The sequence below is a fragment of the Protopterus annectens genome, chromosome 12.part0, assembly GCF_019279795.1.
Source record: "Protopterus annectens isolate FY-2018-M chromosome 12.part0, PAN1.0, whole genome shotgun sequence".
NCBI lineage: Eukaryota > Metazoa > Chordata > Ceratodontiformes > Protopteridae > Protopterus > Protopterus annectens.
The window spans coordinates 274,956,803-274,969,055 of NC_056746.1; the positions used below are offsets into that span (position 1 = coordinate 274,956,803).

At 38.0% G+C, this 12,253-nt stretch overlaps 1 protein-coding gene across 1 annotated transcript in view; it reads left to right on the forward strand.

The window, feature by feature from the left end:
* Positions 1-3,624, forward strand: part of LOC122816501 (coronin-7-like) — a 3,324,782-nt gene extending 3,321,158 nt beyond the window's left edge. The window contains exon 28 of the mRNA XM_044089332.1: positions 2,092-3,624. Within this exon, the coding sequence (XP_043945267.1) occupies positions 2,092-2,100 (9 nt within the window). The 3' untranslated portion in view covers positions 2,101-3,624. The remainder of the gene's footprint in view (positions 1-2,091) is intronic.
* Positions 3,625-12,253: the final 8,629 nt, after the last annotated feature.

The window sequence follows — 12,253 nt, forward strand, 5'->3', positions numbered from 1 at the left end:
GAGCAAGATGCAGAGGACAGGAAGAAATGGAAACAGATGATCCACTGTGGCGACCCCTAACGGGAACAGCCGAAAGAAGATTTTGATGATGATGCCTGTTTTATAATGCAAAGCTTAAAGTGAAACCTTTCATAAAAAATTAATTTCCTATGTGACATTAGTGATATGTTTATTGAAATTTACCCTCATTGATGTCAGTGTATTGATTGCTTGTGATGTGTCCATAGATTTTAATGGACATACTACAACTCATGCACAGGTCCCTGTCCATTAAAGTGTGTGGATGCACCCCATGCAATCCCTCAGCTGATGTCAGGGACATGTTCAGTAAATTTATTTGGCCTTATTCCTAATAAAAATTTACAAAGCCTTTTATTGAGAAACTGTCCATATAATTTAGGTAAGATGGGGTAGAAAATTACAGTTAGTTATAAAGTTCCACAATGTAAACTAAAACTGCAATGGATCACTTTAATTGATGGAGTGAGCAAATGTTACATTCATGATGGATGCCTGTGCAGTATATCACTGTGTCCTTCCTTACTAGAAGAGACCCAACAGGAAAGATGTTCTTTATACAATGACATTTTTAAAAGATAAAGCATTTCTTTGGTGCAGAAGGCTGTGCATTCTGTTCCCACACCTGGTAGATTGATGGCTGACACTGCAGTGCAGTATAAAGGGGGTACTGCACTTGAGTGTGTCATCCTTCTGATGAGATTTTAAACATAGATCCAATCTACATGAGTTAGAAGTAGCTCAGGTGGATATAAAAGATCCCAAGGCATGTATTGAAAAGAGTAGAGGGAGTTTTCCAATGCCCTGGCCAAATTTCCCCTAGTAGTATAAATACCACCTTGTGTCTCCCCCGAAAGGCCGCTAGCCTAGTGGGTCTAACCTGGTTAACAAAGGATGGATAAATAAATAAACAAATAATTTATATATTTTTTAAAAGCCATATATTAGCAGTAACTTGTAGTAGGGTGTGGGTAAAGCAGATTTACCCAAGGCTGACTTTGTTTGATCATTCAAGCCTCATCCTTTTGATCAGATTTCACCAGTTGTGGGTAAACTCTGCATTACCAACACATGACCTTGAGTTATTGCTAAAGTAACCTGCAAGAAACAAAATATACTAACATTTGTTAAAGACTTTCTGAATAAGTGAAATTTTCTAACCCTTTGATTTTGTAGTAAGGAATCATATATTTATAAGTTCTTTCTTGGGGCATTTCAGGGCTGCAAAATCAGCTATGTATTCAGTTCAGTGAGGCTTAAACTTGTGCAATGATCTTCTTGAAGTGATAGACAAACCCTTTAGAATATGATGGGGTACAGAATTTGATTTTCTGACTTTGGTAGAAAAACACTGGACAAAGTTTAAATTGCTACACAGACCACTGTTTCATCAAATGACAGTTATAGAGGAAAAATACTCCACTAAATGAAAGTTTGTTGCAGATTCTTATTGTTAAAGCTTAATGTTTATTCTGTCGTAAAGTAAAACGTTACCACTTTGACTTCTACCTTCATGGAGACCTTCTCTCAACTTTAGGTGTCAGCACTGCAGTCGACCAAATTGTCTTCCTACCTCAGGGTGGATTAGCCACTCAGTGTCACCCTCCATTCTCATTTCTTCCAGTGCCTGCCTGTCACTTGATTCCAACTTGTGTGAGTCACAGTCGGAGATTTTATCATTCTGTTCCACAGAAATTACATTTTAAGTGTAGTTTAGGTCCATCTAACAGTTCATATAATATGATTTGGCAGTAATGCTTCTTTGTTCCAAAATGTTTCACCACTGGTACTGTCTGTGGAATGCTCCTTATAATAAAAGATATATTTATATGAAGAATAGGAGTAAATGTTTCTTTGTTGTGGGGAGAGACACTGTTACCATTAACCTAATAAAAACTGTAGTGCATACCAAGCAACTTCACTGTCAACATAGCTGCACTTTTTTTTGCGTTCCTTAACCCCTTTTTGAGGATGCATTCAAGATTGCCAAACTGTTTCATTTAAATATTTTTGTTAAACTTTTGCAGATACTTTTCATGAATTTTAATTTATTATATTGTGCTTTTGTTTTAGGATGACTGAAGTTGGATTTGATATCTGACTTGGTCGCTCTACCTGAGACCAATACCATTTTCAAGATCTCCCCGAAGAATCATTCAAAAAGCAAAATACCTCTGATTTATCCGAGTGGCATTACTGATAACTGGAAAATAATGGAGCTGTGTTACAGGAATTGCTACATGCTTTTACAACAAACTGCTGTAATTTATGCCAGACTTTCTCTTTTCTTTTTGAACAACTGTATTGATTAGAGCCAGTGCATGAATGCTTTATGCATTCAACAGACAGCAGAGCTGTATTGTGCAGACATTTGGTTTTAGTAGATTACACATATGTTCAAAGAACAGTTTCATCAAGGAATCATCAGTTAAGCCCTTACTAATAGTTACAATCTACAAGCTTGTTAGCTCAGTGCATCAGAACCCCATTCACAGACATATGGGGTTTGGATTGTGTTCCTTCACCTCCTTGGCCAGAACTCGTAAGTGGCCGGTACATTGCTTGACATTAGTTTATATAAACATTCAAAGAAGACTGCAGAATTATCTTCTGTCAGATTTTTTTCCCCACAACGTTGTTTTCATTTCCACAAGGTTGTGTAAAAAAAAATTGAACTTTTCCAACATTTTTGAATTTTATATTGCATCATTACTTGATAAGATGTATTCAAAGACTACAACCAGTGTGTCAAGTTGACTTTACCAAATGCATATAACAGTAGGGAAAAATAAATATTGAAAGTACTTTTACAAACTGCACTATATTCTATCGCAAATGGTTACAACTACATACATAAAACTACACTTGTTAAGCACTTTTGTAACAATTTACAGTTTGGGAAACTGCCAGACATTATATTAGGACTTCTTTTGTGACCGAATATCAGTGTGTTTTATGCCATACAGCTGGTGGAAGAACTTACAATGGTATTTGGTAGTTTTTTTTTTCTATAGTTAATGACACCTTCATTTTTCTTCAGCTGTTTCTTTGACTCTCAATAGGTGTCCAATGTGCCATAGTTTTTATCATCAAATTTAAATTGTCTAGCTGCTGTTGTGGGTGAGCTACATGAATAAAGTGTTAGAAATGTATGCAGATTCTCATCAGTTTCAGGATTTTCAGGCTCTGTACCAATCATCCAATTATAGTAAATGTGGTACTTTTATGAAGTCTTATATCACACCGTAAGCACAGAACACTTCAATGTCTTTAACTGTAATATTAGACTGAGTTACAGACAACAGAATGTGGGAAATTTGATGAAAACATTAGTTTTATGTAAACATTCACACAAATATAGTGAATCTGGACTACGTGGCTTAGCTGCGTTACAAATGAATCCTTAACGTTTCTGTATACCACTTCTTTTCCAGTGCACTCCATCTGTTCCATTCAGACTAGATTTGAAATGAATCCTTGTCTGCAGCTCTTGCCTCTGAGCTTTAGTAAACTGGATCTTTCACTTTGCTTTCTCCAGCAAGTCTAGAGGACAGCATTTTTTTGTATTTGATGTACTAATCTTAATAAAACAAATGTTGAACATAACAGTCTGTGTGCTTTGTATTTTATTGGTTGCCTTCAAATCCAGTATTTGAAAATGTAGAGGTGGACTGGAGTGAGTGCAATATTCTCTGCACGTCATTAGAGACAAAATACTTTTGTCAAAAAACTTCAAATGATATCACTCAGTAAAAGTTCTTCGACATTTTTATTGCAAGCTCCTTAAATAATACATGCACACATTTGCAAGTCCATTCCATCAGTTTTAGAAGCAACAAGTCAAACAAAGTTTTCCAGCTAATGTCACCTGCTAGTCTCTTGTAACCTTAACACTCCTTAGAAGAATCACTGAAAACATTTTTTAAAATTAACTGTGGAAAGGAGAAAGGGAGATAGTATCATGTTGAGGAAGAGTTTGCATAATCTACCTTTCTGTATAACAGTTAAATGTAATGAGTCTACACCATACTACACCTGCCATCAGTTTCAGGTCAGCATTTATCACATGGTTATAATATGTAGCAGTCAGGAACCATAGGAACATCACTTTATTTAACTAATTCTTATAACTGGCATCTTTATTCTCACTAATGGACACTGGTCTGATCAGATTCAGTCAAGCTTCATACTCCGTTTTTTGGCGGGGGGTTACTGTCTTTTTTTTTTTTTTTTTTTTTTTACTTTTCCTCTTTGACTTTTTAGCAAGTAAACGGGACTTTGTGGGTTTGATTCTGGACCACATCTGCCTTCACCAGTTCCAGAGAGAAAGAAGCTACAGCATCTCAGACAAGTAGATCCTGTGTCCCTCAAATGCTCTCAGTAAACAGTCAAACTACAAATGGTAATGCAATGTGCCCATTTGTAGCCACCTCCCCAAAGTATCTCCAGCATTGTGGGATGGCCATTTTACATTAGCTATGTTGGATGAGAAATGCTATGCAAAATTTTTTCCAACTGTGTAATGCACCTAAGCATTTTCAAAATCAGAGCTGTCTGTTTTATAGTGGATATGTTCGACTCAGTGGTTTCATTGTATGTCCTGTACTGCAAATTTCTACTCCCTGAGAACCCCATAACTGTAAAGATAATGTGGATTGTTTGGAAATTATTGTTTTGCAGATGTGTAGTCAAGACTGTTAGAGGGTTTATGTCTTAGTGGAGTTGGTGACACATTGCATTCTCTTTATGGTTTGTATAATAGTTGGACTGTTATTGTTATGTCCCATCAGAGTCTTGAAGGCCATATTTTAGCTGTAGATAATTAAAGGAGGGAACACACGTATATAAAATGGGATTATAGGATTACAAGTTGCAGGAAATGAGCCCTGCATGATGAATTCAGTGTGGCTGTTCACTGTAGTGTCAACATATGAAGCAGATTGGAAGCGTGTGGCCACTGTTCATAATGAAGTATTGGTAGCATTCAGCCAGAATGAACTGTGGTTGAGAGATCCATCCTCAGTCTGACAAGACTAAGAAAGCAACATTGTAAGAGCGGCTTAAATAAAGGGAAAGGAGAAGCCAGGTGCAGACAAGATACAGTACAATGCTTCCAGAAAAAGCAGAATTGCAGGATAAATCAACTTGTAATCAAACAAAAACCCTGCTGTACCAGATCTGTGTCTTTAGAGGCTCGGGGCTCAAAGTGATAAAAATCACAACACAGAAACAAAACTGAGAATGTACATGAAATCCAAAAGTTTTATTACTTGTTAACACTTTTGTCCTTATACTTTACAGGACTTCTTTAGAACTAATAAAAACAACCTGCACCACACATTAAAACCAGTAGGTCGACACCTACAGGTCAGCCAATTATTGCATCAGTTTCTGATTAAACCCTGCACATGATCGAAATCAATAAACAAAATGAACGCAGTGAAAATGTGGACATGGTAAAAAATAATAATAATAAATAAAAATATACTTAGTAAACCTAAACCTCCAAGCTGTCTGATCTATAAATCTAATACTGACATTGTGTGGACAGTAAGTGCAGAATAATGTTTTGGAGGAGGAATGAGGTTTAAGGGAAGGCAGGAATTGAATGAACTTTGTAATGTTTGACTTGTCAATGACTGGATAGATTATAAGTGATGTATAATGTTTGCAAATGAAAATATGTCAATATGGTTTGTTTCCATTTATAAAAATGTATGATTGTCTACGTTATAAGTGATAATTTAATAAAATGTTTCTTGTTTAAAAAAAGGATATTAGTAATTAGTTCCACTTGAAGAAACAAGAACTATAAATGGGGAGTTGTGGGTCTGTTTTGCTTAACAACTATATGAAGTGATAGTGCTTGAATAGAGAAGTATGTCTGTTTGCAAAAGACACTTAAGGAATGCAACAAGGTTGATATATAAAAAAGTATGAAGGATGAGAAAAGTTCTGGTGGTTCAACAGGAACAGTCAGATTTGACAGCTGACATTCAAGATAAGAAATGTAAGTAGCACATCTGGGAAATAACCCATTGAATGTGCACATGTGCTGGTGAATAATAACAGTGAAAGCAGAAAAGGACCCTAGATGGTCGTATTAGATGATACAAAAGTAAACAATGCAGGAAAAAAGAGTTGGATGGCTGCAAAGAAATATACACACGGGCATAACTGGTAGTAAAGGTGAAACAGTTACCTGTCTGGACAGGTTACTGACAAAAGATGCAGTCATAGCTTCATAGGCTGTCATCCCTTAATAGGACATTTTAAGCCTAGCCATGCTTCCCATTTGTCATCCACAGGTGTTTTTCTATTATTGTCATAGCTATATTTAAAAACTTCTCATTTGTAGTAGATTATTTTGTTTGGGTCACTCCTTAAGTGAATTAGGGGTCCCTACTCATAGGTAGGGCATTTAAGCTCCCCCTCACATTTGGAGAATAGGTGTCAGTCCAGGGGTGAATTTCCTGTTTCCCCTTCCACTGTTCCAAATTGTGCTTAAATAGGGCTATGGAAGGGTTTTGTTTACTTGTATGGGTACCTGTTTCACAGTATTCAAATCCTCTGCGGTATGTACATAACCCTTCATTCAGTTCTTTTCATATTGCAGAAGTGATTGAGGGCTCTGGACTGGGTATTTCTATTAACATTTGAGTTGTGAATGTGAAACAGGCTCATTAGTGCTGGGTCTGTGTATGCTTTATAAGCCAGGTATAGGTCATCTCTTAGTAGTCTGTACGAGACTAAGTGTAGTGACAGGGCTTGAAGCAGTCCATGCAGGTCATGCTCCTTAGGCCTGCTACTCTTTTTGTAAGGAGCCTCTTTGGATGCTCCATGGACAAGTACATATTGAAAGGGTCACTATACTCAATAATGGGCCTAATGAGAGCTAAATAAAATGGGACAATGACCTCTCTGGACCTAGATGCTATCTCTCTATTTATAAGTTGTAGAATATAAAAGGACGTCTTCACAACAGTAGACACATATTGGTCTAAAGTTAGGTCAATGGCAACATAATTGCCCCAATCTCTATCTACTGGGTTTACTCTTTGGGGTGTATTGTCAATGTGATAATTCCCAGGGGTTGCCAGTTTTCCAGAGAACACAGTAATGCACTTTTTTGGCATGTAGTTTTAGTTTATGTTTCTGACACTAGTCACGGAGTCCTTGGGAAATTCAATGGCTAATCTCAGCTTGCATTTGTTTGCAAACTTGGTCAACCATAGGCCCTTGATGTCTGCTTTGAATTCTGTGAAGTGGATGCCAGATAAGACCAGTCCCAGAACAGAGTTCTGTGGAAACCCACTCTTGAAAAGTCTTTTTGTTGAGGTGGCAATCCCTATCCTGACTTCCTGAATCTTATTTGTAAACCAGTTTCTTATCCATCAAGTGATGTAAGAGTTTGTTCCTAGGTTTGGTAAGCTTACCTACAATGCCCAAATGGAGCATAGTGTCAAAGGGCTTGGCCAGGTCAAGGCAAGTAATGCACACTGTCTTCCCTTCACCCATCACTGTGGTGACCTTTTCAAAAAAGTCTACCTAGGTTTTGCACTTGACAAAATGAAACTGTGATGGGTCCTGTGTTTGGAGGTTTCCTATGTCCTTATTGATTACTTCAGTGATAAGTCTTCCCATGGCTTTAAGTATGAGGCTGATCAGACTTATGGAATGTTAATTGCCTGGTTGTAAAAAAGAAAAATGAGCCAAACAGCTGAATTAAACCACGATAATTTACTGCAAAAGAACTCCTATAAAAATACAAAGTAAGCACTTTCGTCAGGCACAATAGCCAAACTTCATCAGACAAAGAGATGAATTTGTCTGATGAAGTTTGGCTATTGTGCCTTACGAAAGTGCTTACTTTGTATTTTTATCTGAGTTCATTTGCAGTAAATTATTGTGGTTTAATTCAGCTGTTTGGCTCATTTTTCTTTTTTACAAGATGGTGTTTTTTATGGTAATATTAATTGCCTGGGTCGGTGGATGGCCCTCCATTGTGCATTATTCATGCATACTAGTGAGGACAAAGTCACGGATGTTGTTTCCCCTAATGGGTACTCTGACAACATGTTCCAGGCATTTGTACTGACAAAGTCCAGGAATCACTGGGATTGCATGTTACTGGTGGTATATGTTTCTCAGTCTATGGCTGGATAGTTGAAGTTACCCTGGAATATGATATTTAATGTAATGCTTAGTGACTCTAGTTCATTTAGGCAGGTGTTATGACATCCGTGGGTCATAGAGGGTGTTCTGTAGCTCACCAGGATATGGTAAGGGACTTTGTTGATGGTAAGCTGGACATGAAGGATCCCAATGGTATAATGTTGCTTTACCAGCCTTGCTGTGAGTCTTTTCCTGGATGAGGATTGAGACACCTCCACCTTTGTTCCTTTCATATGTAGTGGCTTGTCTAAATGTATTTAAGGCATTGCAATCCTCCACTGCTGGAGTGCACTCCGCTGATTTGGCTCCCTATTACACTGTTGCAGACGCAGGTTGTTGAATGCGTCTTTGTTGAACTGAAAAGCATAAAAAGGCAAAATAGCGAAGCAGCTTTTCAGCGAATTCTTTCCCTGGGAAAGAATTTGCTTGGCCGCTTTCACTACTTTGCCATTTTCGGCACTGTAGTGTGATCTCGGAGTTGGTATATTTAAGTAGGGGGGTGGGGGGAGGATTCACCCCCCCCCACATTATGTAATGTTTTACAGGGGTTTTTTTTTGTTTTGGAACAGCGATTTTTTTCTCATGGTAAAAAAATTGCTGTTCTGAGGTTTCGACATAAGCTTTCGCTTACATGGGGTCGAGTATGTGTTGGTCGCTCTTCTGAGCGTGCGATATAATATAGACCCACTGATTTGAACATACACATATGTCTGTGCCCTATAGGGTGAAGTGGGCTTGCAAAGAGTGCTAGCATTGACTAGTAATACCTTTAAGTTTTCCTTAGTTTCTTTTATGATGTAGGTAGTTTGATCCTTTTGGCATTACCTAAAAAAGACACAGTGGAGTTGATAATGTCTTAGCCTAGAAGAGACAGGAGCATACCATTCCTGGCAAAGCTGTGTCCTCCAAGGCAGACAATTATAAACCCCCCTGAATGACACCAAAAGTTATGCCAATTATTGATGTAAATTATATTTTGCTCTTATTGAGGTACAATCTTTGGAGGTCGAGTATTAATATTTAATTTTCTATTTGAAATGTGTTAATTTGGCAACCCCACTGAGCTTATTACCAGTTTTTTATGGGAGGTTCAGTCCTGCTAACTTCATGTAATTTTCTAGACCCCCATCTATGTTACAACACAATCTAGAAGTAGTTCACTATAGAGCAATAAGGCATATTGTATCCATCACAATCCTTATGGAAAAAAATGAAATATTTTGATATGTATACCACTGAAAAAGGAAGACTGGGACATAAATATTTTCAAAATACCTCAAAAATATTAAAAATAAAATATACCAGAGCATCGGAACATAATTTGCAGACAGACATCAGATTGCTTGGAATAATTCCAGGAAATGTTTCTTGTATTTGTAAATATGTTGAGTAGGATGGAGCACTGACCCACATGCACCTTATCCAGACTCAACCTGTGAGCAGTGTCTGGCTAAGTGACTAAGCAAATGGAAACTGAGGAAATCAAACCCTAGACTTGACAAAGAGAATGGTGGATGCATAGAACACCTACAGAAATAGTGGGGAGATTCAGGGATTCATTGAGGGCATAAGTGCATGCCTCTCAACTGTCTAGATTTTTGTAGAATGTCCAGATTTTGGTCTCATATTTTTGATCTGTTCCTCATAAAGTTTGTAGTTTTCTGACAAATTATTAAAAGTTTAAGTCATTAAATAATGATATACATTTGAGTTGCAGAATTCATATCCTTCAGGTAATGCACGCTTATGCAAAAACTGTAATTATAGCAACTTTTTAAATTTATAATAGCAATATTTAAAATCAGCCCCTCATTTTGGGCCTTTGTCTCTCCATTATTTTTGGCTTTGTCGAGCTTTCCTGTGATTACCAGTTGAGTTAGTTCTTGTAGATAGAACGAACACTTAAACTGAAGATAGAAGTTATTTTAGTCATTTGTTTTTGGCTCCTGTCCACCCATGGTCATCAAGTTTCCATCCCCAATTGACTCATTTATCCCCCAAATTCTCACCATCCTAGGACAAGAAGAAAATGCAGTGAGGGTCAGAGATCACCACTGTTATCCAGAGTGGTTTGGAGATTTTATTAATGCTTCCTAGCACTCCCCTTGTTGCCTGGAAAGCACAGTGTAATTACTACTACAGTGAACCTTTGCAATTGCATGCTTCTGCACACCTGCACCCCTCCTCCAGGTAGAATGCACACAGCCTTTGACAGTGTTATACCACCCACTTCACTACTGTGAGAGCCACAATCTTAGGCCTTTTCCCAGATGGAGTACTTATAGCAAGACTTTGCCTATGCCTTCCTTCTAGTATGGAAGAGCCAGCATGGGTTGCTCCATTCCCCCACCCCACCCCTCACTTAGTGGGGGGTGCTTACTCCCCTCTTTAGTGGGTTTCTACAGCACCTGGACAACTAACTCATTCATTTTTTTTTTGTTAATTTGAAAATTGGTAACCTGGTAAATGGACTGGTCAATTAGGTCCATGAGTTCATATGTGTGTACTAGGCTAATGACCACTGGGGCCTTTTTAAGCCTAGCCATGCATCCCAAATCTCTGAGAAGTTCTGGTACCCTTAATAAGTGTAAGCAGGGGCTTGGGAGATGGAACTTTTACAAGCAGGGACTTGGGAGATGAGCCATTTACAGGCTGTCTGTGTCCATTAGAGACATAAGTGTAAACCAGGGTTGAATTTCCTGTTCCCCATCCAGTTGTCCAAGTTACACTTAAATTGGGTTAGGGAGGAACTCTGTTCCAGAAAAGGGGTAGTCTTTGGGATACATACCTGTGTCTCCAGCAGGTCCTAGTTATATCACAGGCAAGGTTTAAGTCTTTAGAACAAGTAATCCTGGTGCTGTTTGTTTTGTGGATATACAGGATTTCCTCACTAATATAGACACATGATGGTCAAAGGCTAGATTAATATGTGTGTCCACAAGTCCCTGACTACTGAGTCAACTTTTGGGAAGGTGTTGTCAATATGATAGTTACTAGGGGTGGATGGCTTCCAAAAGGATACTATTTTACATTTCTTGGTATTTAGTTTTAGTCTGTAGCTCTGACACCAGTTATTTGTCTGTCAGCTCTTCCTGGAAAAAAATTGTATCAGTGATAGATTCTATGACTGCTGCTAATTTGTAGTCATCTCATCCTAAAATTTAGTCAGACAGAGGCCATTTAACATTGACCTTGACTTCAGAGAAATAGATGCAAAATAGGGGCAGTCCCAAGACTGATCCCTGAGAGACATCACTTGTGACTGGGCCCTTTGTAAAGATGGACTCCCAAGTTCTAATTTCCTGTGTCTTTACCAAAAAGACATTACACTATGGAGAGTGCAGCGTTCACTCATATTAGCGAGGCTATGATTCATTTTTTTTTCGGGTTTTTTTGCACTCCTGTTTGGTGTATTGACAATCTGGTCCAGGGATTTTGTGTTTAAACAATCCAGGAATCTCTGCCTGCATGTTTGGTGTCATATATGATTCCAGTTAATAGTGGGGTAATTAAAGTTGCTCATGAATATAGTATTGGTTTGGATGGTGAGTGTTTCCAATAAGTTTAAATACATATTATGGGTTTCCTGGGTCATAGAGGGGGACCTATAGCTTGCAAGGAAGTGGTATGGGATTTTGCCTATGGTAATTTCAATGTGGAGGAGCTCAAGTACATTGTCTTGTTTGATCAGCCTTGAGGTATATTTATTTTTGATGTAAATCAAGACACCTCCATCTTTAGTCCCTGTCGATGTAGTAACTGGTCTAAATGTGTGTAATGCATTATAACCTTGCACTACCAGTGTGCTCTCCATGGTTTTAATCCATCATGTCTCAGTGACAGCACAGACGTCAGTATTCTATAGCATGAGGACAGCTTGTAGGTAGTGGAAATAAAAGAAAGAGAGATCTGGTTAAGAAGTAACAAAAATTATTGAGAGGGATTTTAAAGTATTACAGAATAGGGAGAATCTCACAGAACAAGAAGCTTAAAAAGACGGACTCCTAGCATTGAACAGTAACACCCTTAGATTTTCTTGGTTTTGATTTGCCTTGACACT